This window comes from Schistocerca gregaria, chromosome 1, assembly GCF_023897955.1.
Source record: "Schistocerca gregaria isolate iqSchGreg1 chromosome 1, iqSchGreg1.2, whole genome shotgun sequence".
In the NCBI taxonomy this organism is placed as follows: Eukaryota; Metazoa; Arthropoda; class Insecta; order Orthoptera; family Acrididae; genus Schistocerca; species Schistocerca gregaria.
The window spans coordinates 609,644,789-609,666,642 of record NC_064920.1 but is presented as its reverse complement, the minus strand read 5'-3'; the positions used below and the strand labels follow the sequence as shown (position 1 = coordinate 609,666,642).

Below are 21,854 nucleotides of genomic sequence, written 5' to 3'. Positions count from 1 at the left end.
TGTTGTTCCTGCCAATCACATTTGTACGCAGTCTCAAGCTTTTGACGACTTCCTCTCTCTTCATTCTCAGTAGTTACCTGTAGGCCGGTGGTGCTTTACGTAGCTGGCCGAATTATGTTATGCAGACGTTATGGAACTTCCGTATACTACCAGAGATGATTTCGATGTGTGTGATGGAAGAACATGTAGCGATATTGATTTCGTTAGGCGGTTTGGGTGATTTCGCTTATTTGTCCCTGTCAGCATCAAGCGCACGCTTCAGCGTGTCGCCGCTGTCACGGCAGAAGCTGTTGTTACTGTACACGGAAAAGACCACTTGACTTGGACAGCAAAAATAGAAATGAGCGGTCATCCACCATCTACCGTAAACATAATCTCTAGTGCGCATATGGAAATTCACTGACATCTCCATAACATAATTCGGCCAACTCAATTGAGTACCACACTGCCTACAATACATCATCAGATGCTTGCGATGCCATAAAAGTCTGACGTGGCAACAAATCATAATTTCTGTTTTATTTTCCACACTGCCGGTTTCGGGCATTAACCGTCTCAACCGTCTCTCTAGGAACATAGGCACATCTGTTGCTAGAGACATACTCGAATGGGCAATATCCGAAACCGGTAGTGTGAAAAATAAAAGAAAATTTATTCCAAATATTACTTTTCCAAATAGTCATCCCGGACAAGAGCAGCATTTCGTTTCTGTGACAGTGTAGGCACAGTTAGATAATTCGGATCAACGAGAAGCTTCGTACCACAATTGAGTTCAGTTTTATAGCCCACGTATGAACGTGTGGCGCTTCATGGTCAAGGTTGGCATTATTTTATCACCAGGAATAATTTTCAGCAACTCTTGCAGCCGATGCTGCAGTTCACCGTAGGCGTATTAAGAGCTTCTGGGCGTGTCAGAAAATACAGTAATCACTTAGGCACTCTCTGCCTTACAAATGGCGTTCGTGTACTAATTTGAAGAAAATTCTGTAACGAACTCTCCTTTACCGTTCAGGTAAATAAATCTCGTGGTTTCAATGAATTAAGGCCCACTGTATTTTCTCCGAAATCACGCGTACACACTGTAAGTAGTCTCATCTAATTGCTACACTGTGTTATATTCTATCCCGTTGTACAAAATTAACGAATAGCGCCGTACTCCTTGCGATGCTCTTCTATTTCGTTGGCATTGCAACACAGGTGAGAATTCATAATTGGTACACTTTAGTCCTCAGTTGGCACCTGTTATAACTGTAGTTCTGTGTATACTCTTGAAATGTAGAAACTTTTTGTGTCCTCGTCTCTAATTTTAAGAAAAGGCGCTTTGTTTTCGGACTGACGATGTTCCCGGACCAGGAAAGAAAAAAGGGTCCATTATAGAATACAATGGCGACCAGTTTGGAAAAATTTAGTAGTGTTAAGCCAAACGAAAAAACTGTCACATCCTATTTCTCTGCTTAAGAGAGTCTCATTTATTCTAGATGTCTTTCATTTCCTCTTGCCACTCATTTATCAGAAGTTTTTTTGTAGCTGCTTATATCCATTTCATCTTTACTGAAGCGAAGCGAGCGCCTAGCCGGGAGAAAACCTTTTGTGTTTAATAGACGTCTAAAAGCTCCTGATGCCGTCGTAATAGCTAGTAAAACGACTGTAGGCCTCTTTTACAGCGCGTATCAGCCGATTGTCGGAGCTCTCTCAGTGATGGGAATCGGGCGCTTGATAAATTGTGGCTTCAGAACTTTTATCGTGCTCTACACATTTTATGTCCCGCAGTCCAGCTTTAAAAGTAGCAAAAGGGCTGCGAGAATTTGAGAGAGTCGCCGCTGTTGCTGCATTCTGTTCCGTGTTACTCCAGGAGCAGCGCCATTCTAGCGAAATCTTTGCCATCTCCGGACGTGCATTCATTATTCGCAGCTGCAAGGTACTTTCAAAATTTAAATACTCGACTTGGTTTCATTCTGCACAGCTTGCTGATGTTAGCTACTGCTTCGGGCCACATTTTATACCTGTGTGGACTCGCTTCGCCGGGTGTGTTATCGTGTAGGAAAAACGCGTACGCGATTAAGCATTTTCCGTAGTCTGCTGCACCGAAAAGGTCGTTTCCTGGTCCCCAACTGCTTTTTAACAATAAAATAAAAATGCGTTTTAATTCTTAATTGAACTCGGTTAAAACCAAAGTTTTTACCTTCATTACAGTGTAGTGACGTGCTACTGGTAATATTATATCATTACGAAACAACCTATGTAGTCACTTCGGCAGACTCTACCAGATCAGCAAAGTAGGCGGCAAAGACTTTTCCAAGTGAGGCAGACGGTGGAAGAAGAGAACTGCATTGGCAAATGTGAGGGATAGTGAATGTCGGACTGGCAGTCTGTGCAGTAAAGTATTGATGGAGAAGCTGGAAAAAGATTGAAGGCAAAATAGATAAACGATAACACTGCAAGAAGTAGGGGCTGTTGCAGAAGGATCTCTCAGGGAGCTTACAAGTACAGACGTGAAGCTTTCATACGAATGTTTCACTGGAACTTACGCCAAAATTACTGCCCGCAAGTTGCAAGGAACTGGTGGACCAGAAGCCATAAAAAGTTGTCGAAAACCTTTTCAATTACTGTAGGTGCTGTTATCCCATCTGATAGAATTGACAATAATCAACTTACAGCACTTGCCAGATACAGGGACTTGACATTCGAAATACAGCGACCTTGGCGTTAAACCATCAAATTGGTCCCAGTGGTTGTGGGCACACTGTGAACAGTGGCAAAAAGATCTTACTGGGAACTTGAAAACGTTTGCCATTGCAAACAATATCCATCTGGCAACTAAAAAAAGCCACTTCACTGGGATATGCTCGAATTGCCCGCCCTTCAGTCAATGCTGCCCTAGACGCTTGGAAGTGTCAGACTCTAAGTACGAAACTCAGCATAGTGATGTCATTTTGTGCGTTTATAATAATAATAATAATAATAATAATAATAATAATAATAATAATTTCAAAACCATTAGAGATTAAAAACTGGGGTTGGACAAGGTGATGAGTTATCGCCTTTGTTGTTCAGTGAAGTTCTAGATAGTCATGAAAGAATGGGAAAAGAAACTTGAAGAAGAAAGTTGCTGGTAACAGCTTTCATTAGGCTCTGGACGCTATGGGACTTAGCATCTCAGGTCATCAGTCCCCTAGAACTCAGAACTACTTAAACCTAACTAACCTAAGGACTTCACACAGGTCCATGCCCGAGGCAGGATTCGAACCTGCGGCCGTAGCGGTCGCGCGGTTCCAGACTGAAGCGCCTAGAACCTCTCGGCCACCAAGAGGCCGGCATAAAAGTAGAAAAATGGGAGATTAAACCAGATACTTGTCAGATACCTTCAGCAGCAGCGTGCCGTATTACAGAAAAAGACCTCTTTGTCAACAGGCATAACCTTTGGAGGTTGAAGTACTGTAGATAGTGTCCCTGATTTCATTAAGCACCACCTCATGTCAACTTCCCCTCATTAAATATCACAACAAGATTTCCTTCCACAGCAGCCATCACTACCGCCTCAGTCATGTTTCTGCACCTGAAGAGTCAACAAAAGTAAATCTGTCTGCTTCAACACCGCAGTGTACTATAATATAATTCAGTTTTATTTCTTTGTTAATGTGTTCCAGGATAAGATGGGGATTAGATGTGGCCTTGCTTAAGGAACCTGGACTGATCCAGAACTTTTAGCACTATCACGATTGTCGGACGGAGGACTGAGTGGGTTGGGAGGCTCCATTAACAGCATCGTCTGTCCGCCCAGCATCTAGCTGAGCCTGCGGTATTCAGATTAAAACTACCCGCTGTGTTAGACGCTGTGGCGAGTCGAGTGGTAGGGGCCAGCGACTAACCAACTATAGTTCTTTTCGGGCGCCCCGTAATATCGTGTCGGACCCCTGTTGCCAGACGTAGTGGCACGGACACGGTAAGTCGTTGGAACGCCTCCACGGAAACATTGAGCCATGCTGCCCCTATAGACGTCCGTAATTGCGAAAGTGTTGCCGGCGTATGAACTGACCTGACGATTGTGTCCCATAAATGTTTGATGAGGTTCATGTCGGGAGATCTGGGTGTCCAATCATTCGCTCAAATTGTCCAGGATGTTCTTCAAACCAGTCGCGAACAATTGTGGCCTAGTGATATGGCACATTCTCATCCTTGAAAATTCCATCCTTATTTGGAAACATGAAGTCCATGAATGGCCGCAGATGGTCTGCAAGTAGCCTAACGTAACCAATGCCTATGAATGATCCTCTGGACCCAGTGCATTCGATGTAAACACAGCCCACACCATTATGGAGCCACCACCAGCTTGCACAGTGCCTTGTTGATAACTTGGGTCCATGGTTTCGTGCAGTCTGCACCATACTCGAACCCTACCATCAGCTCTCACCGATTGAAATCCGGGCTCGTGTGACCAGGCCACGGTTTTCCAGTCGTCTAGGATCCAACCGATACTGTCAAAAGTCCAGGAGAGGCGCTGCTGTGATGTACTGTTAAAAAAGCCACTTTCGTCGGTCATCTGCTGCCATAGCCCTTTAACGTCCAGTTCGCCGCCATGTTCTACGGGTACGTTCGTCATACGTTACACATTGATTTCTGCGGTCATTTCAGGCAGTGTTGCTTGTCTGTTAGCACTGAAACTGTACTCATTCGCCGGTGCTTTCGGTCGTTAGGTAAAGACCGTCGGCAATGGTGGGAGGTAATGCCTAAAATGTGGTATTCTCAGCACACTCTTGACACTATGTATCTCGAAATATTGAATTCCCTTAAGCTTTACATAATGGAATGTCCCATGGATCTCGCTCCAACTACCATTCCGTCTTCAAAGTCTGTTAATACCCGTTACGCGGCATGTTGACGTCGGAAACGTTTTTCCCTTGAATCACCTGAGTAAAAATGAAAGCCCCGTGAGTGCACTGTCATTTTATACCTTCTGTATGCGATACTACCGCTATATGTACATATCGCTATCCCATGACTTTTGCCATCTCGGTGTATTTGTTGTCTCGCCCGTTTCGTAGCACGTACAGATCCTTGTCAGGCGTGGCTGATTGCACGTCGGTAACACTGCCCCGCTGCTACTGCAATTTGCCAGTCACAAGAGTTGGTTTATTCCGGCTACATAGTGCAGTACTTTGCGTACGGCACAGCGTGTGCAGACAGCGAGTGGTACGTCTCTTTAACACCCGCGTGATTTCTCTGACGTCACGTCACAGCTGTTGGCCTGATTGGTCAGTGCCGCGTGTGCAGTTCGTGCGTCGCATCATTATGTCCTCTATTGCAAGCATTGCGAAGCCGTCTGGTCTGGGCTACGCAGTGAACACTGAGTCAGGTGGCGTGTTGGTTTAAGATCTTGTACTAACATGCGCGAGATGGCGCATTCACAAGAAGTGACGTACCTGACTTACTTCGTATTGTCCATGATTCTGTGACCCTCAGCAGGTAGGATTGACATATGAAGATGTGTATGCAAAAGTTTCAAGGAAAATGGGCGCCTTTTGTTGCGTACGGATTCGAAAGTAGACATGCTCATGAGACTGCAGTTGCAGACGTTACAGAAGAGAACCTTATTGTGAACCTTACTTTCAAAATTCCGAGATAGCTCGCCCCCGAGTGGAGCTCCTCCCAAATGCATGCTGTTGAAAAACATTTTTCCTATTTCGCAAACTATATTTTCTGCATTAATGAAGTAGAAACACGAGGAAAATTTTAATTTACGTTTAGGACTGAAGTTTCCAAAAAATGGCTCTGAGCACTATGGTACTTAACATTTATGGTCATCAGTCCCCTAGAACTTAGAACTACTCAAACCTAACTAACCTAAGGACATCGCACAACACCCAGTCATCACGAGACAGAGAAAATCCCTGACCCCGCCGGGAATCGAACCCGGGAACCCGACTGAAGTTTCCAGTTTCAAAAGAAACATCCGTAGTAGAAGCGTATTTCGTATACGCGAATGCACAACTATCACTTTTTACAGTATCATTTAGGGTCACAGTTTTCATGTGCCTTCCACAAACGTTCCAATCTGCCCCCTATCGGATGCACAGAGCCCAGTCACAGACGATGGGCAAACTCATCCCCCACTTTTGCGCACAAGTTTTCTCACGTTCACAAATGTTGGTATGCGGCACCGCTGTGCACCAAAAGCAGCTGGGACGGAAGGTTCACTGAAAGTGTTTCACAGAAACCAGGCGACCTTTGTGGTAATGCTGCAATGCGAGATTCCTGCACAGCTCACGGATAGTGTACTGTTGGGACAGCTCTTCGTTAAAATAAGTTCTTACATGCCGTTGCCAATGTAGTGGCGTTGCGTCCTATTAAAAAAGGATTTTTGTTAGTTTATTATGTGCCAGTGAACGACCCAGCGAGCCCTACCAACATCTGGTGCTAAGGAAAACTTTCACCTTTCTTGCATAAGTTAAAACTTGCATCTAGTTTCTGTTTTGATTCATGTTGCAGAAAGCGTCTTACGAATGTGATACAGGATGAATCATTGTCCAATACCCTATACATCCCGCAGAAGACACGACGAGATAGTGAGAGAACTTCGTGCTTCTGCGGAGGTTTACCAACAGTTCTTCCCATTCTTGGTTGGAATAGGAAAAGCGAATGTTTATCAATGGTCGTGTGCAAGATGTTAGCTTCCTCCCTTATTTTCGCTTGAAATCAACCTGAATAGTACATGCTTTCAGAAGTGTTTCCGGCCGATTTACGGATATGATGTGCTCCAAAATGTTCAGCCAAGCTGTTAACAGCACCCTGCTGCAGACCGTCTCGACAATTAATGGCGTCATTTTTATCATTTGCTGTCGCTGTTAATCTTGACACTGGATTTCAGTGAGACTGTGAGGCATCTCGTGGTTCACTTACCGTACCTGGCGATGGTGATACTTTGCAGAAGAGCGGAGTCATCAGTCGTGCTGAACGCCGGAATCATGAATGCTGATTTGGCCGGCAGCTGGTGAGGCGAACAATTTGTGTAGTGGAACGGCGATCGACCGCGTAGGCAGCTAATGTTGCTTGTCAGCGCAAGGGGTCTGGTGTATTTGGTCAAATGACTTAGGATATGATTCGTAAGTTCGATTCCACACTACTTGGACGAATTGTCTCGACAAATGTTCTGTGGGGTAGTAGCGCCTGTCACCCACTGTTCATGTGTTCACATCATAGAAAGTTTCATTTTTATTTTGCACCGAACAGAAAAGTAAACGGTATTTGAAACATAAAACTCAAGACGCTGGAGATTTGAAAACAACTTTCTATTATTTTACAATCATTGGGCTGTAACATATGGCATTTGTTGTTGCATCGGCCCTGTACGGTAGAAATGTAAGAGGTAAGGGCTATTTCTGTTTTGCATCAAGTATAGTAGGTCACTATGTCTTTTGAAACAGGACGCGAGAGCAAATTTTCGCTAAGGAAATGTATTGTACATCATCATTTCGTGTCTTGTATGTAACGAATTGTATATCAGAACACAATATCTCGCCATGAATCTGGTGGAAGAATCGTTGAAATTCACCTAGCATTAATTTCTCGTATCTCTTTGGTCAAACATTCGCAGGGTCCTTTGGATTCTTTACTGGTTTGTTTTAACATTTATTGGATGGAATAGTACCCGCTACCTCACAGCAGACTACCTGTTGTAGGTACGGATAGATAGGACACAAACCTTGGAGATGGAACTTTTAACTATTCAGCAACCTAGTAAAGGTGGATAACGCACGGCAAAAAGAGGAAGACTTCTAATGGCTGAGAGCTTTGTACAGCTTCGGCTTGCGTGTCCCAAACCAGAAGTTCTAGGTCTTATCTCCCGTGACAGTTATCAGCACTGGGTTATATGATCTGCATTGAGGCACTCATTCTGCTTCTGTAAATTTCTTACGCGGGGGAACTATCGCTCTCTCTTGTTAACATAATACCTCAGATTGTCGCGTTACGTTGCCCGCAAAAAAACTGTCAAACAGCCAATCACAAACGACTGGAAGATACAGTATCAAGAAGCCATTGGTTGGTTCGTCGCTTGATACTGCCCTACACTCCTACGTATTGCCCCCACCATTCAATCAACTTTTCATGTAGAGAAGTAGGTATCTTAAATTAGTACATCGCCGATTTGGCTGCGAAGATTACACACACACACACACACACACACACACACACACACACACACACACACAGAGAGAGAGAGAGAGAGAGAGAGAGAGAGAGAGAGAGAGAGAGAGAGAGAGCGCATTCTGAACTGAACTTGGAACACCGCTCCACACATACATACATACATACACGCACTCGCGCGCGCTTACAAAATACCCGCATAACAGCAGTGTTGCAGTCGATACACAATAAAACACCGGCGAGAAACGGTGTTTCTGTGGTAATGGGAGTATAGTATGTAAACTGAAGAGAGCAACCGAATCCCCAATCTTCAAAGCTGCATCATAAGAAGCAGCTATAGACTGTTATACACGGATACACCCATCATTTCCCAATGCACGTTTTAAAACGATGGCGACGATGTCTGTAACCATTCTCTGGGAGCCTCTATTTTCCAGTAAATGCGTTAACATTATACTGAACACAAAAAATTGATATAACTTGGGTAAACACCACGAAAACAGATTACACGTCAATCACTGCACATTGCGCTGCACTACTAGACTGGGTATTGATTGTTTAAGACGTATTGGCGTCTGGTACAGTCCTATGCAGCCTTCTCAAAAGTGCTGTGTGAATTACGACGATACAATGTAAAATCAGCTCAACACCCAGTTCCTGAGTGCACAAGACCTGCGATACGACCGGGAATCAAACAGGGGCCCCTTTGGCGAGCAATCAGCCACATTGATAGCTCAGCTCCCGAAACGGACCGAGAAAATTGATTCATCGCCATGCTGTTGCTGCATTCTTGTGGGCAGGCTAGGTCCCCCACTACAAGCGCTGCCCGCTATTCAGTTTACAGACTGACCATACAGTCCTCACGAAAATGGGATTTCGATAGAGTGAGAGGTCCCCTCGGTGTGAAGCGCCCCTGCGTGGGCACAATGGCTGCGGTGTCGGCTCTGCCCCCGTCGTGGGGTCGCAAGGTCGGCAGCTGCCTAATGCACCGGCCCGAATCCCTGCTAATGGCCCAGCAGGCATTACCCGCGATCACTGCCAAGTCGGCCGGCACTGGCTCACTGCCAGGCGGCGTCATATTTCAAGTTGTCCTCCGTAAAAGCCGTCTGTCGCTAAGGGGGTTAGTTATGAAGCACGGATTGATGTACGCTGCTCCGAAAACCCTGCAAGGAAATTGTGTGTTCGTCATTGAAATGGCTTTATCTTACAGGGTCATTAAGGCTGAATGAATTGTCAGTCGTAGGAGGCTTCCCTAGTACCTAGCAAGGAAGACAATAGGTCGATACTTCACGAAACAGCGATATTACTGAATTTAACGGAAACGTTAGTAGCCACCTAGACGCAGAATCTGTACACAGGCGGCAAGTGGCCCGCGTCTCCTATTCCTTACGGCCCACAATCAATTAGTCCTTCTAGGCCCATTTGCCCGTTCCGTGATTCGCTTTCTTCTCACAGACAGAGGCCACGGGCCGTTCTCGCAAACGGCTAGGACACGGCAGGAAACTGGTGAGAATTGTCAAGCAGCTCGTGTTTGGAGAGCTGAACAATTTTTGTGCCGAAGGAACAACCGATTCTTCGACCACGTCATCTCTCCGAAAGGGCGATAACAACATGCTGTTACTCTGCTACATTTGTAAGCAATAGCTGATGAGCTAACAGCGCTGGGTGCTAACGTACACACGTAAATTTGCGAATCATGTACAGTATTGTTTACTGCTGGTTTACATCTCCTCCCTACAGCGGGTTCAAGCATTAATTATAACGTTGGGTAATTGGCAAAAAATTCACTGATTACGAGAGTCTCTCTTCACCGAGTTATCTTGTATCTTGGTCCGGATAAGGGAAGGCCGATTAAGGAGTCGAAATAGGTACAGAACAAGACCAACAATAGCAAGAAGTAATTAAAACACACGTGTACAGGTATTCGGGTATACTTTGATAATACGTGTCCCTCCTGTAAAACACACACACACACACACACACACACACACACCCACCTCAGGATTAGAGAAAAGTACGCACATCAGAAACGATGGACCGTTCCACGCGCATCCAGTGACATTGATCTTCGGAAATTGCAGTTGATTATTTCATGTTTTCGAACTGGAGCGTGTTAAATTTACCATTATTTCACTCCACAGCAAGTGTAAAGAACAGTTAACGTTGGATGTCAATGAATCGCAATGTCAGCGTCAAATGTGTTCATATTAGATGGAACGGTGATATAGCCTCTCGCCGTTTAGCGCGGTACTAAACTGTGGAATTACAGTTACATAACTGTCGGCGTTAACTTATTCGAAATGCTAATCGAACCAAATTCATAACGTATAGTCTTGTGATGGCATGATGAAGATTCCAAGCTGCTGGGAACTGAAAGAATTGGAAAAGTGCGGTCTAAGCAACATTTCCAAACAATTACACTGCACCTCGGATTTTATCCTTTGCATCTGGTTATCGTACTAATTGATAAACAACGTAAAAGATTTTAAGGATTGTTTACAGAGTAAACTTTCGATTTTCACTCCTTTGTAAAGCTTGCTGTCTTATTGTCATTTAGCTATTTGTGATTTTATTTACGTACTGGGTAGTTCTTTTGTTTGTTCAGGTATTGGTATTTCAAAATCTAGATGGTTTTTCGCATACAAATATTTCAGAACACTTCTATGGGAAGTAGGCCTACAGAGTATAAAAGTCTAACATAACATGTTCACAGATGACGAGTAGGAACCTTGACGCTTATGTTTCGTTCCATTTGAAACGCATTGTGGAGTTTCTCCACGATCGGCGATGCTCACTGCGAATCGCCACTAGAGAGTAGAATTTGTACCGGTATAGTGTGTCAAACAGCGTTACGCGTTAAAAAAAAAGAAAAAAAAGTGGACGTGTGTATCCCAGTGAACGTGTTACGGGCTTAGCACACTGTCCCGGCGTTTGTTGTGCAGAGCAGTAGGAGGAGAAGGAGGAAGTTCAGGCTTACGTAAGCAACACGTGCTGTGGTGCGCCGTGCCGTGCCGTGCCAGGGAGGCATTAGCGCCGGCGCGGCGGACATCCTTGAGCATCGCATCGGCGCGGCTCCCACACCTGCTCCCGTGCACGTTCAACAGGGACGCGCCGAGTGAAGCCAGTTTTATTGCTCCATTGGTATGTCGGTGTCAGAGAATATAAGACGTATGTGGGTACCTTGGAATTAACATAGACGAAAAGCAAAACTTTTTATGCACATGCGGAAAGCGTGTGCTAGAAAGGCGTTAAAATCCTAAATAAAGTCGTAACAATTGACCAAAGACGACGTATGTGGGTACCTTGGAATTAACATAGACGAAAAGCAAAACTACTTATGCACATGCGGAAACCGTGTGCTAGAAAGGCGTTAAAATCCTAAATAAAGTCGTAACAATTGACCAAAGAAGTTTTCAGCTGCCACTAAGTTCAATAAGGACGTATCACAACACGATCTTTATCCTATTGTACACTACTGGCCATTAAAATTGCTACACTACGTAGATGACGTGCTACAGACGCGAAATTTAACCGACAGGAAGAAGGTGCTGTGATATGCAAATGATTAGCTTTTCAGAGCATTCACACAAGGTTGGCGCCAGTGGCGACACCTACAACTTGCGGACATGAGGAAAGTTTCCAACCGATTTCTCATACACAAACAGCAGTTCACCAGCGTTGCCTGGTGAAACGTTGTGATGCCTCGTTTAAGGAGGAGAAATGCGTACCATCACGTTTCCGACTTTGATAAAGGTCGGATTGTAGCCTATGGCGATTACGGTTTATCGTATCGCGACATTGCTGCTCGGGTTGGTCGAGATCCAATGACTGTTAGCAGAATATGGAATCGGTGGGTTCAGGAGGGTAATACGGAACGCCGTGTTGGATTCCAACGGCCTCGTATCACTAGCAGTCGAGATGATAGGCATCTTATCCGCATGGCTGTAACGGATCGTGTAGCCACGTCTCGATCGCCGAGTCATCAGATGGGGACGTTTGCAAGACAATAAACATCTGCAGGAACAATTCGACGTCGTTTGCAGCAGCATGGACTATCGGCTTGAAGACCATGGTTGCGGTTACCATTGACGCTGCATCACAGACAGGAGCGACTGCGACGACCCTAGATGCACGAATGGCAAAACGTCATTTTTCGGATAAATCCAGGTTCTGTTTACAGCATCATGATGATAGCATCCGTGTCTGGTTACATCGCGGTGAACTCACATTGGAAGCGTGTATTCGTGATCGCCACACTGGCGTATGACCCGGTGTGATGGTATGGGGTGCCATTGGTTACACGTTTGGGTCACTTCTTCGCATTAACGGCACTTTAAACAGTGGACGTTACATTTCAGATGTGTTACGACCCGTGGCTCTGCCCTTCATTCGATCCCTGTGAAACCCTCCATTTCAGCAGGATAATGCACAACCTTTTGTTGCAGGTACTGTACGGACCTTTCTGGATACAGAAAATGTTCGACTGCTGCCCTTGCTAGCACATTCTCCAGATCTCTCACCAATTGAAAACGTCTGCTCAATGGTGGCCGAGCAGCTGGCTGGTCACAATACGCCAGTCACTACTCTTGATGAACTGTGGTATCGTGTTGAAACTGCATGGGCAGCTATACCTGTACACGCCACCCAAGCTCTGTTTGACTCAATGCCCAGGCGTATCAAGACCGTTATTACGGCCAGAGGTGGTTGTTCTGTGTACTGATGTCCCATTATCTATGCACCCAAATTGCGTGAAAATGTAACCACATGTCAGATCTAGTATATTTGTCCAATGAATACCCGTTTATCATCTGCATTTCTTCTTGGTGTAGCAATTTTAATGGCCAGTGGTGTAGATTACGGATGCTCGAGCGTTTCGGCGGACGGAGCAGTTAAGGTAGGGACAGCAGAGGCTCTACGGCGAGCACAGAGTGTACTTCTGCGCCTCACAGGATCACGTAGAACAACGCCGACTGAGGCGCTGCTGTTGATCTGAGGCGCTGCTACTTCTAGACCTAGCAGTAAGGAAGAGAGGTGCCGAATTCCGGCTCAAAAAGCGCGAATATGATAAGGAGATAACTGGGCCCAAAAACCGTATCGAATAAGTAAACAAAGGTAGGCAAGAATTCTGTGACAGGGCAGAAACAGAGAGAAGAACCTACCAGTTCATTCCTAACACAGAAGAATGAACAAGAACAACAGACTTCTTTGCGACCAAAGGAGGACCAAAGGAGGTATACACTAAAAATACGACAGCGCACCGCACAGACACTTGTGAATGTGGAGCAATTGGCAACCCGGATCACATCTTGTGGAAATATGCTGCTAGACAAGATGTTACAGACCAGGATAGGAACGCATTTGGAAATGCAACTGCATAAAATATAAGGCATGAGGTACTACCCTTTTATAATGGTAACAGACTAAATGTAAATAGTAAAAAAGTAAAATAAAACACGTTACGGAGGCAACTGGTTATTGTAGTGATACGAAAGGTAGAGTTACGTGCGTGATTCTTCCCCGCCGAGCAAGTTATTTCTAACGATATATCAGACATTTTGAAAAAAAATCAGCTGGTAGCTTTGATGATTACTGCCTACAACTTTATGAAGCTGAAACAGTCTAACACAATCTGCGCACAGACCCAAACACGCAATAACAAACTCTGTGTAATCCTTCGAAAATGAATTTTTACACCTTTTGAAATGGAATGTATTGATTAGTTGGGCCTAAAAGTGCTGAACTTTCTGAGTGTTTGTTTGTATCATAAAGCATTTGTCTTCAGAAAATCTTTAAATTACTTGGAATCAACTACAAACAAAATTGAAATGGTTCAAACGGATCCAAGCACTATGGGACTTGGTATCTGAGGTATTCAGTCCCCAAGACTTAGAACTACTTAAACCTAACCAACCTAAGGAAAACACAACACATCCATGCCCGAGGTAAGATTCGAACCTACGGCCGTAGCAGCAGCGTGGTTCCGGACTGAAGCGCCTAGAACCGCTCGCCCACAGCGGCCGGCCATTCAAAATTGACCTTATAGTATTTTAATTTAAACTGAAAAAATTAAATCAGTTTACGTTCCATGTTTGAAACTTTGGTTCGTCCAACAAAATTTGCAGTCGGCAGAAATTTATTTAATTAGTGTTGCTGTTGAACGAGTTCCTCTAGCTCGTAATTCATACGTACTGAGGCCAGTGCAATAACTTGGTAGTGAAGGACGTGGTGACTCACTTTAACTAAATTGGAAACTGCATTCAGAAACCTTCGCCGGCTATTCTGTAGGCGTGCAACTCCTCAGAAATCAAGTTACCGTAATCGGGAGTAAAAATTAAGGTGTAGTAAGTTGCATATAGCCTTATAACTTACGACAGTAAAGTGTCGCTAACCTTTGTAATGTTCAACTATGTCTAATCACGTGTAAAAATTTCACTGCAGTTTGTAATTATGCTTTCTCTTTTTGTTTCAGGTAATTTTCGCGCCCAAGATGTCTACATGAGAAGTGAGATATCTTTCCATTAATTATATATTCAGGTTACGTTATCAACAAGGTTGAGGTTACGGGTATGAAAGTAGCTAGGATGATTGCAGGTTCTAGTAGATGGAAACAATGGCAGGAGTGTGTCAACAATGAGGATATTAAAGAAAAACTGGGAATGAACTCTATAGATGTAGCAGTCAGGGCGAACAGTTAGATGGTGGGGTCATATTACACGCATGAGAGAAGCAAGGTTACCCAAGAGACTCATGGGTTCAGCAGTAGAGGGTAGGAGGAGTCGGGGCAGACCAAGGAGAAGGTACCTGGATTCGGTTAAGAATGATTTTGAAGTAATAGGCTTAACAACAGAAGAGGCACCAACCTTAGCACTGAATAGGGGATCATGGAGGAATTTTATAAGGGGGACTATGCTTCAGATTGAACGCTGAAAGGCACAATCAGCCTTAAATGATGATGAAGAATTATATATTTCCGTTGCGCAGTGTTTAGTATAGCAGTGGTTCGTGTGTCGTCCCCCCCCCCCCCCCCCCCTCTCTCTCTCTCTCTCTCTCTCTCTCTCTCTCTCTCTCTCTCTCTCTCTCTCTCTCTCTCTCTCTCTCTCTCTCTCTCTCTCTCTCTCTGTGTGTGTGTGTGTGTGTGTGTGTGTGTGTGTGTGTGTGTGTGTGTGTCTTTGAGGGACACACAATTTCCAACCTTTCGCCAGCAATGATAAAAGGCACAGACATGGCGATAATCTAGAGCTTTGTGCAAAGTTGCAAGAGGGAGCTAGCAAAGCTGATGCTACACACCGCATGGTAAACTTCGTAAATATTGATGATGAATCTGAATCAAAAGTATACAGTGCGCTGTGTTAACACATTGTCGTCGGAATATATCGCTAATGTGGGGATGTAATGTTAATAGAAAAAAAAAGACTCAGTATCGCGTGACCACAAAATCAGCAGTTGTCTCCCGCCCGTCACGAACATCAGTTATTAGGAGTCGATGTACGATGTGGTAGAAAGTTAAACTGCCTCATATAGACAGCTGCCGCGAAGGCTCGTGTCACGGTGTTTCGAAAAGACCTAGTACAAAACCGACGTCCGACTGGTAATGTTAGTATTGTTTGTATTATATGTGACAGCTTAACTGGTTATAATTAACAGGAAAGATAGAGAAAAATCAAAGAGGAGCTACGCTCAAAGTCATCTCGCCCAATGCGGCACCTTCATGAAAATGCCCAGGCTGCGATGGATGACGATACAGCGTGGACAGTCCATTCCCGAACTTCGGGTGAAATATATTCATTTACGAATCTGTATGACCCTCAAAAAAAATGAGAGGAACGGCTTTGTACTAAGGGGTATCGACAATATTGTTCTTCTGAGGCAACCGAGATGGAGGAGGAAGGTGGGAAAACGATACTGCTTCCTGCCAGTTCTTGCTAGTTCTGCTACAAAAATCTCTCAATTATCTCCACGCCTCTCCTCCTCCCCCCCCCCCCCCCCACACACACACACACAGACCCACGTTTGTCGCATGACCAATAGTGCCCGTTTTGAGTACCTGTAGTGTGAACTAAAAACCTTTGGGGACGCTGTACCCACTGATATCTCTTCCCATGTGGCTTGCGTTGTTGTGCAGTCGCCTTCTGAAACTTCGAAGGCACTTAAGTGTGTCCCTGTAGTATTCTTCAAACGTGTCCCGTAGTGAGAGTCTGGACTCTTACGTGAGAGGCTGAGATGATATAGGTGTTACGTGGTTTTCCTCAATCACTTCATTTGAGTGGCATGATGGTCCGCTGCGGATGTCACCGTCGACGAGACGTCGAACTATGACACCCCCCTCCCCTCGAACTATGACACCCCCCTCCCCTCACTCCTTCCAGCTATCTCTCTTCTCTGTTCTTCCTTCACTAACATCTGGGTAGCCTTCACTGTAAGCTGAGCACACTCTCATTATAACGGACATAGGTCCCGACCCCGATATTAGCTTCAAGTGATTTCAAGCAACCATTCAAAACCCTTACAATTAACTCTAGTCTGTAACCAGTACGCGTAGTGTTAGATGGGAGCCTCGATTCTCTTCTGAGGTGCTCAACAGCAAACGCGCGGACGCCGCAAACTCAAGCTCAAGCTCCCGAGATAGTAATCATGGGACGGCGATTCTGAATGCAGTTATTCAGAACAGGGTTCGAGTTGTTCCTGGAGAACTGTTGCGGCCGAATACTGACGACTGTCCGCTATTCTGCAGGGAGAGATTAGCGCCGGTCGTCAGCTGGCAGCCATTATAAATTCATTTCGAGGTCGCCGACAGGGCGGGAGTGCCCCCTGGGGAGCAGAAGGCCCGCAGTCAGTAAGCTGGTGGCGCCGAATCTGCGTGCTCTGGGCCCGCGCGACCGTGATTAAACCGGACGGCTCGGGATGCGATGCGATTAATATCTAATAGCGTATCGACCGGCCGCGGAACCGCAGTGGCGAAGGACCCGCGGCCGAGGCGGGGCAGGGCGCGATGCGTGACGCTGAGCAGCCCTCCTGCCCTACACCGGCTGCCCTCGGCGCAGTCAGCCCTTATCTGGCAGCGGGCCGCGCTGACACTAACCGCTGCTAGGCAGAGCCGGCGAGCTATGGCCCTCTCAGCTCCCGGCTGCAACCCTTCCAGGAGATACTTCCGCGGAGACCAGCTCGTCTGGGACAACCCTCTCCCAGGCTAACCACCTTCCCACGCCTGCAATTATAGCTTCCTGCTCGTAGCGCACACGCTTCAAATACAAAACACTGTTTGGTAAATTCCACGCTCTTTCGCAGTGCTCGATTGTTCAGACTTTCGTTCAAAAATGGTTCAAATGGCTCTGAGCACTATGGGACTTGACATCTGAGGTCATCAGTCCCCTAGAACTTAGAACTACTTAAACCTAACTAACCTAAGGACATCACACACATCCATGCCCGAGGCAGGATTCGCAGGTCGCGCGGTTCCAGGCCGAAGCGCCTAGAACCGCTCGACCACTCCGGCCGGCAGACTTTCGTATGTAAAGCTCTGAGAGGGGCGGTGCCAATATAAAACACTCATCCTTCAGTGTTCAAAGACAGTACACGAAGCATACAGCACATTCTACTTGTTTGGGACGTGTAGGTGTTGTTTATAACACTTCATTGTGATTTTCCTTTTAGGACGATTAGAGGAGCCGGCTAATGATCACCATTCAATCCTTTGCGAAGTTCGCACACATTTTTTAAAAATCTGTTAGTTAATAGGGGCAGACATTATTTTCTCGTATGATCGATAGTTTACACTAAAACATACGCTGTGTTGAATAGCTGCATTCAGGATTACTTGAAAATGCTACTAGAGTGATAGGATTATTCTTGTGGCTTGTCGTGAAACATCTCGCAGGATAGGAGGGCGTTAGGATGCGATCAAAATGGGAAAGCAGACATTAATTCCGCTGTCGCTGTAAAATTCGGATGCCACGGGAACGTAAATGTAAGAGAGAGGAGGAAATTATTCGCTTGTATGAATAAAAAGAGACGGATGGGCTTATTATTATTCCAGAATGTACAGGACTGAAAGTACCACTGTTCAGCAGGGTGCCGCAGATGACAACTAAAGGCGTCCTGCTATTAAAAAAGTAGGCATCCCGCAGCATGACTTCTGGTTGTCGGGCCGTATGACGGGTGGGAATCAGGTTGCTGTCTCACCGCTATCCGAGCGCTCCCCGACTCATCAGGGGCAAGGAATCTCATTCATTCGATTAGAATTGTCTTCAGCAATGAGTTCCGCTTCGAACTGAGCGCCAGTGCTCGGCGAAGAAATGTATAGAGATGCCGTGGACACCACTGGGATAGCAACCTGATCATCGCCCGCCATATTGTCCGTCAGCCAGGATGGTCTGGGGTGACATTTCATTTCATAGCAGGACGCTCTGTCATCACCCTTACAGCACAGCGGTACGTCGACGATATTTTACACCCCATTTTGTTGTTCGTGGAAAGGGAGAGACCAGCGCAAACATCGATCCCAAGCTGCAGAAAGCCTCCTTCCCTCAGAAACCAACACTGCCGTAGGCAACAGCCACAGAAAAGCCCAGGAAACGATATGTTAAAGTTTCTTTGTTAATAAGCTTGTCGGTGTTCTCTGACCCGAGCGATCCAGGTTTTATACGTACCAGTAAACTACTTCCAGTTAATGCTTCTTTTGAAACTTTTCCGACCTCTACATTTTGCTGCATTATCATTAAATGCATGCATGAAGTCAAGACAGATGATTGTGGGTAGTTATCAAGGTATCTTTGCCACAGCCCATGCCGCAGGCACTGGCCTCACACATATTGCTCGTTTAATACCTTTTACCAAGCGATAGTTTCATTTCCGTCCATTGTTTTCATACTTACAAATAATCAGTGTAAGATTCCATTAAAGACCTGGTTCCGGTCTTGACATTAATTATCCCTGGAGTAGTAGTTCCTAAGGGGTAAAAGCAACTGGCTTCAAATTGTGATTTGATCATGAAACTAAATTATTTTCAAATATCTTTACTGTTAACACTATTTCGTAAGACTCTAATACTCATGAAATAAGTTACAAAGTGTGTTTCTTTCATATGCTAGGATTTTCTAGCGTCAGAATGTGTTGAGCCGGGGGGGGGGGGGGTGTTATCACAGCTCATGAAACTAATGTGTGCCCGTGAAATTGACAAATATACACCAGATATAGTCAAATCTTCTATGAAAATGACCGGGAACTGCTTCATTACTGACTTTGCAACAGATAATCGAAATAATTGACAGTGCAACGCAACAGTAACTCTGTAATGGCTACTGCACTGTTGTAGTGCCTACATAGTATTATTATTATTATTATTATTATTATTATTATTTGTAGCAGTTGTCAGTCAAAGCATTGGCAGCCTGAAGTGTTTTAATTTCTGCCATTTCAGAAATAAGGAGACAACTAATCAAGTGATGTACAAACGGTAATCCGAAGTAAGGTGCACTCTTTTTAATTTCATTTATTTCAAAGGGGTGTGAGGGGTATTACCTTGCAGAGGACATAATAATATTTGGTTTATTTATCAAAGTCGGTTTGCATATTCTTTATTTAATCAGTTTGCGGGAAAGAGGGCTAACCCTCCACACCCACACTTAAGAATTGGTGGGGAAAAGGTTGCAGAGGAAGGGACTGTCTTAATTTTTGACAGGAAATGCGTTCAACTGACGAGACGTTCGTCTTGAACAGAGAGGAGTGTAATATGTGCTTCACTGGTAAGCATGCAGCTGAGGACTGCGTCCATAGACCTCCTACACGAGCTATGGCAGAAGGTGATAATGGACGATCATAGGAGGAATACTTCTCAGAAAATAATGCTGGTGATTCAGGATGGATTGATGATGCATTTTGCAACTCAATAGAGACTGTCGCCTGTTAAGGGGAAGGGGGCCAGGGATAATTTGTCCTCTAATGTATGCTTGCCCATGAATGTAAGCAACCGGCACAACAAAAATATCAGAAACGCCTTTGCCCCAATACTTCAGTGTTGTGCAATTTTGACCAGTAGTAGTACTTTTATTTTCGCGCATTTCTAATTTCAAGTCTTTGTCGTGTCTCTACCTCTACCTCGAAGATAGAATTGACAGACGTTTCAGACAAAACCATGAATGAAGATCGTTAGACTCCAGAAAAGAGTTGATGCTGTATTGAGTTCCTATGACTAGAGGAAAAACCATAATTAACGCTAATGTAATTTACGAGCTGTTCGTTAAAAACTCCTAGATCGACAGGCCAGTGGACAAAAGAGAGAAATCCTATCCTCGTTCTTCGTTGACTGTATGAAAATGAAACTTGGAGTATGTCATAAACGTATGAAAATAGCCCGGCCATTCTTTTTGTGGAACATGTTATATTCTAGTAATTAATGCCTTATGTAACTACTGCTGACGGGTCCTCAGCAAGGGGGAAATAAAGTAAATAAAAGCAAATATCTTTCGAGGTCGCGTTAAATCAGTAGCTGTCGCATTCCAGAGCGCAGGAAATGTGCCGCGTGTGTATTCTTTGAGTAAGAAAAAACTCCAGATTCTTATGGTGACATCAGTCACGCAGACGTGTTGCTGGCCACCAAATTGTGTGAAGGCAGGAGAGCCCGCGAGATAAGGAGTACCCGGCCGCTGCTAGCCTATTAAGTTGTGACAAAAACCAATGCGGGCGGAGGGCCGCCTTTTAAAAGCGACTCCCAAGCAGCGACTATTAAAAGCGGTATAAAAAAAGCGTGCCGGGGAGCGAGTAGCGTGTCTTCCGTAATTTCTGCCCAACTTGCCCCCCTCCTGTCTTCTCGACCTTGTCTGAATTTACCTATCGATAACAGCAGTGACAGTGAAAATTGAGCGCTTAGGAAGAAAGCTCTTTTTTCCATTTGAGATTTTTCGGACGGAAACTGCTGTTTCTTCGTGCGTAGCCCTGTAATTACGAAATAAGAAAAGAACTGACGTTTACATGATTCCTTTTTGAAATATCTCGCACGGTTGCCCCCATTTACAGAAAAATAAATAATAATAATAGTGGTCAGACACAGAACCAACCAATCGTAGAAGGAAAAGGACGTCATTCGCAGTGAATCGCAGCCCGTGGAGACAGGCGGTTTGTTTTAGCCTTTATCTTCCAGCACGTAGTAAAGCTGTGCTTCTAAGAAAAGAAGCAGATTTTTTACCACAGCTGGGTCACATGCCAAAATAACGTCCTCGAGCGAAGGGTCATTTCATCTGTGATTTTATTTAAATGTTGTTTCAAATTGCGTGTTCTTGCGTTTAGTTCCCGAAACTCAACAGGTCAGTTATTTGCACTTGGTATTTTGGCCGTCGCACTGATTCACGTCGAAGGGATCTTTCATTAAGTGAAGGATGTTACCGATCTCTCACTCGTTACTGTGCAGCACCGTGGGGTTGCCTCGGGTTAAAAAAAAAAAAAAAAAAAACGTGACAAGTGTAATACAATGTGTCGACAGATGGAATTAGCTGTTCGTGTAGGCTCTTCTATGCCTGTGAAGTGCTTTATAATATTACTATTCTTATTGTTGTGTTTGTACCCGTGACTTAACCGAAGTGTTCAGGCATGTGACTAAATTCCCTGCAGTCCGCCATTTATTTCATTTGAGTTGTCTCATCCTTTGAATTTTTTAACATTTCAGGCCTCTCTGCATAACTCTCATGAGGAGTTACGCAATTTTTATTACGGGAAGAGAT

General features: G+C 44.9%; 1 protein-coding gene across 3 annotated transcripts in view; it reads left to right on the top strand.

Moving 5' to 3' along the window:
* The window catches only part of LOC126358824 (DE-cadherin), a 564,715-nt gene that overhangs the window by 323,622 nt on the left and 219,239 nt on the right, over window positions 1-21,854 (top strand). Inside the window, exon 3 of one of the 3 annotated variants that reach the window (XM_050007584.1) lies at window positions 14,612-14,644. The exons of the other annotated variants lie outside the window; for them this stretch is intronic. Within the exon in view, the coding sequence (XP_049863541.1) occupies window positions 14,638-14,644 (7 nt within the window). The 5' untranslated portion in view covers window positions 14,612-14,637. The remainder of the gene's footprint in view (window positions 1-14,611; window positions 14,645-21,854) is intronic. 3 annotated transcript variants of the gene reach the window in all.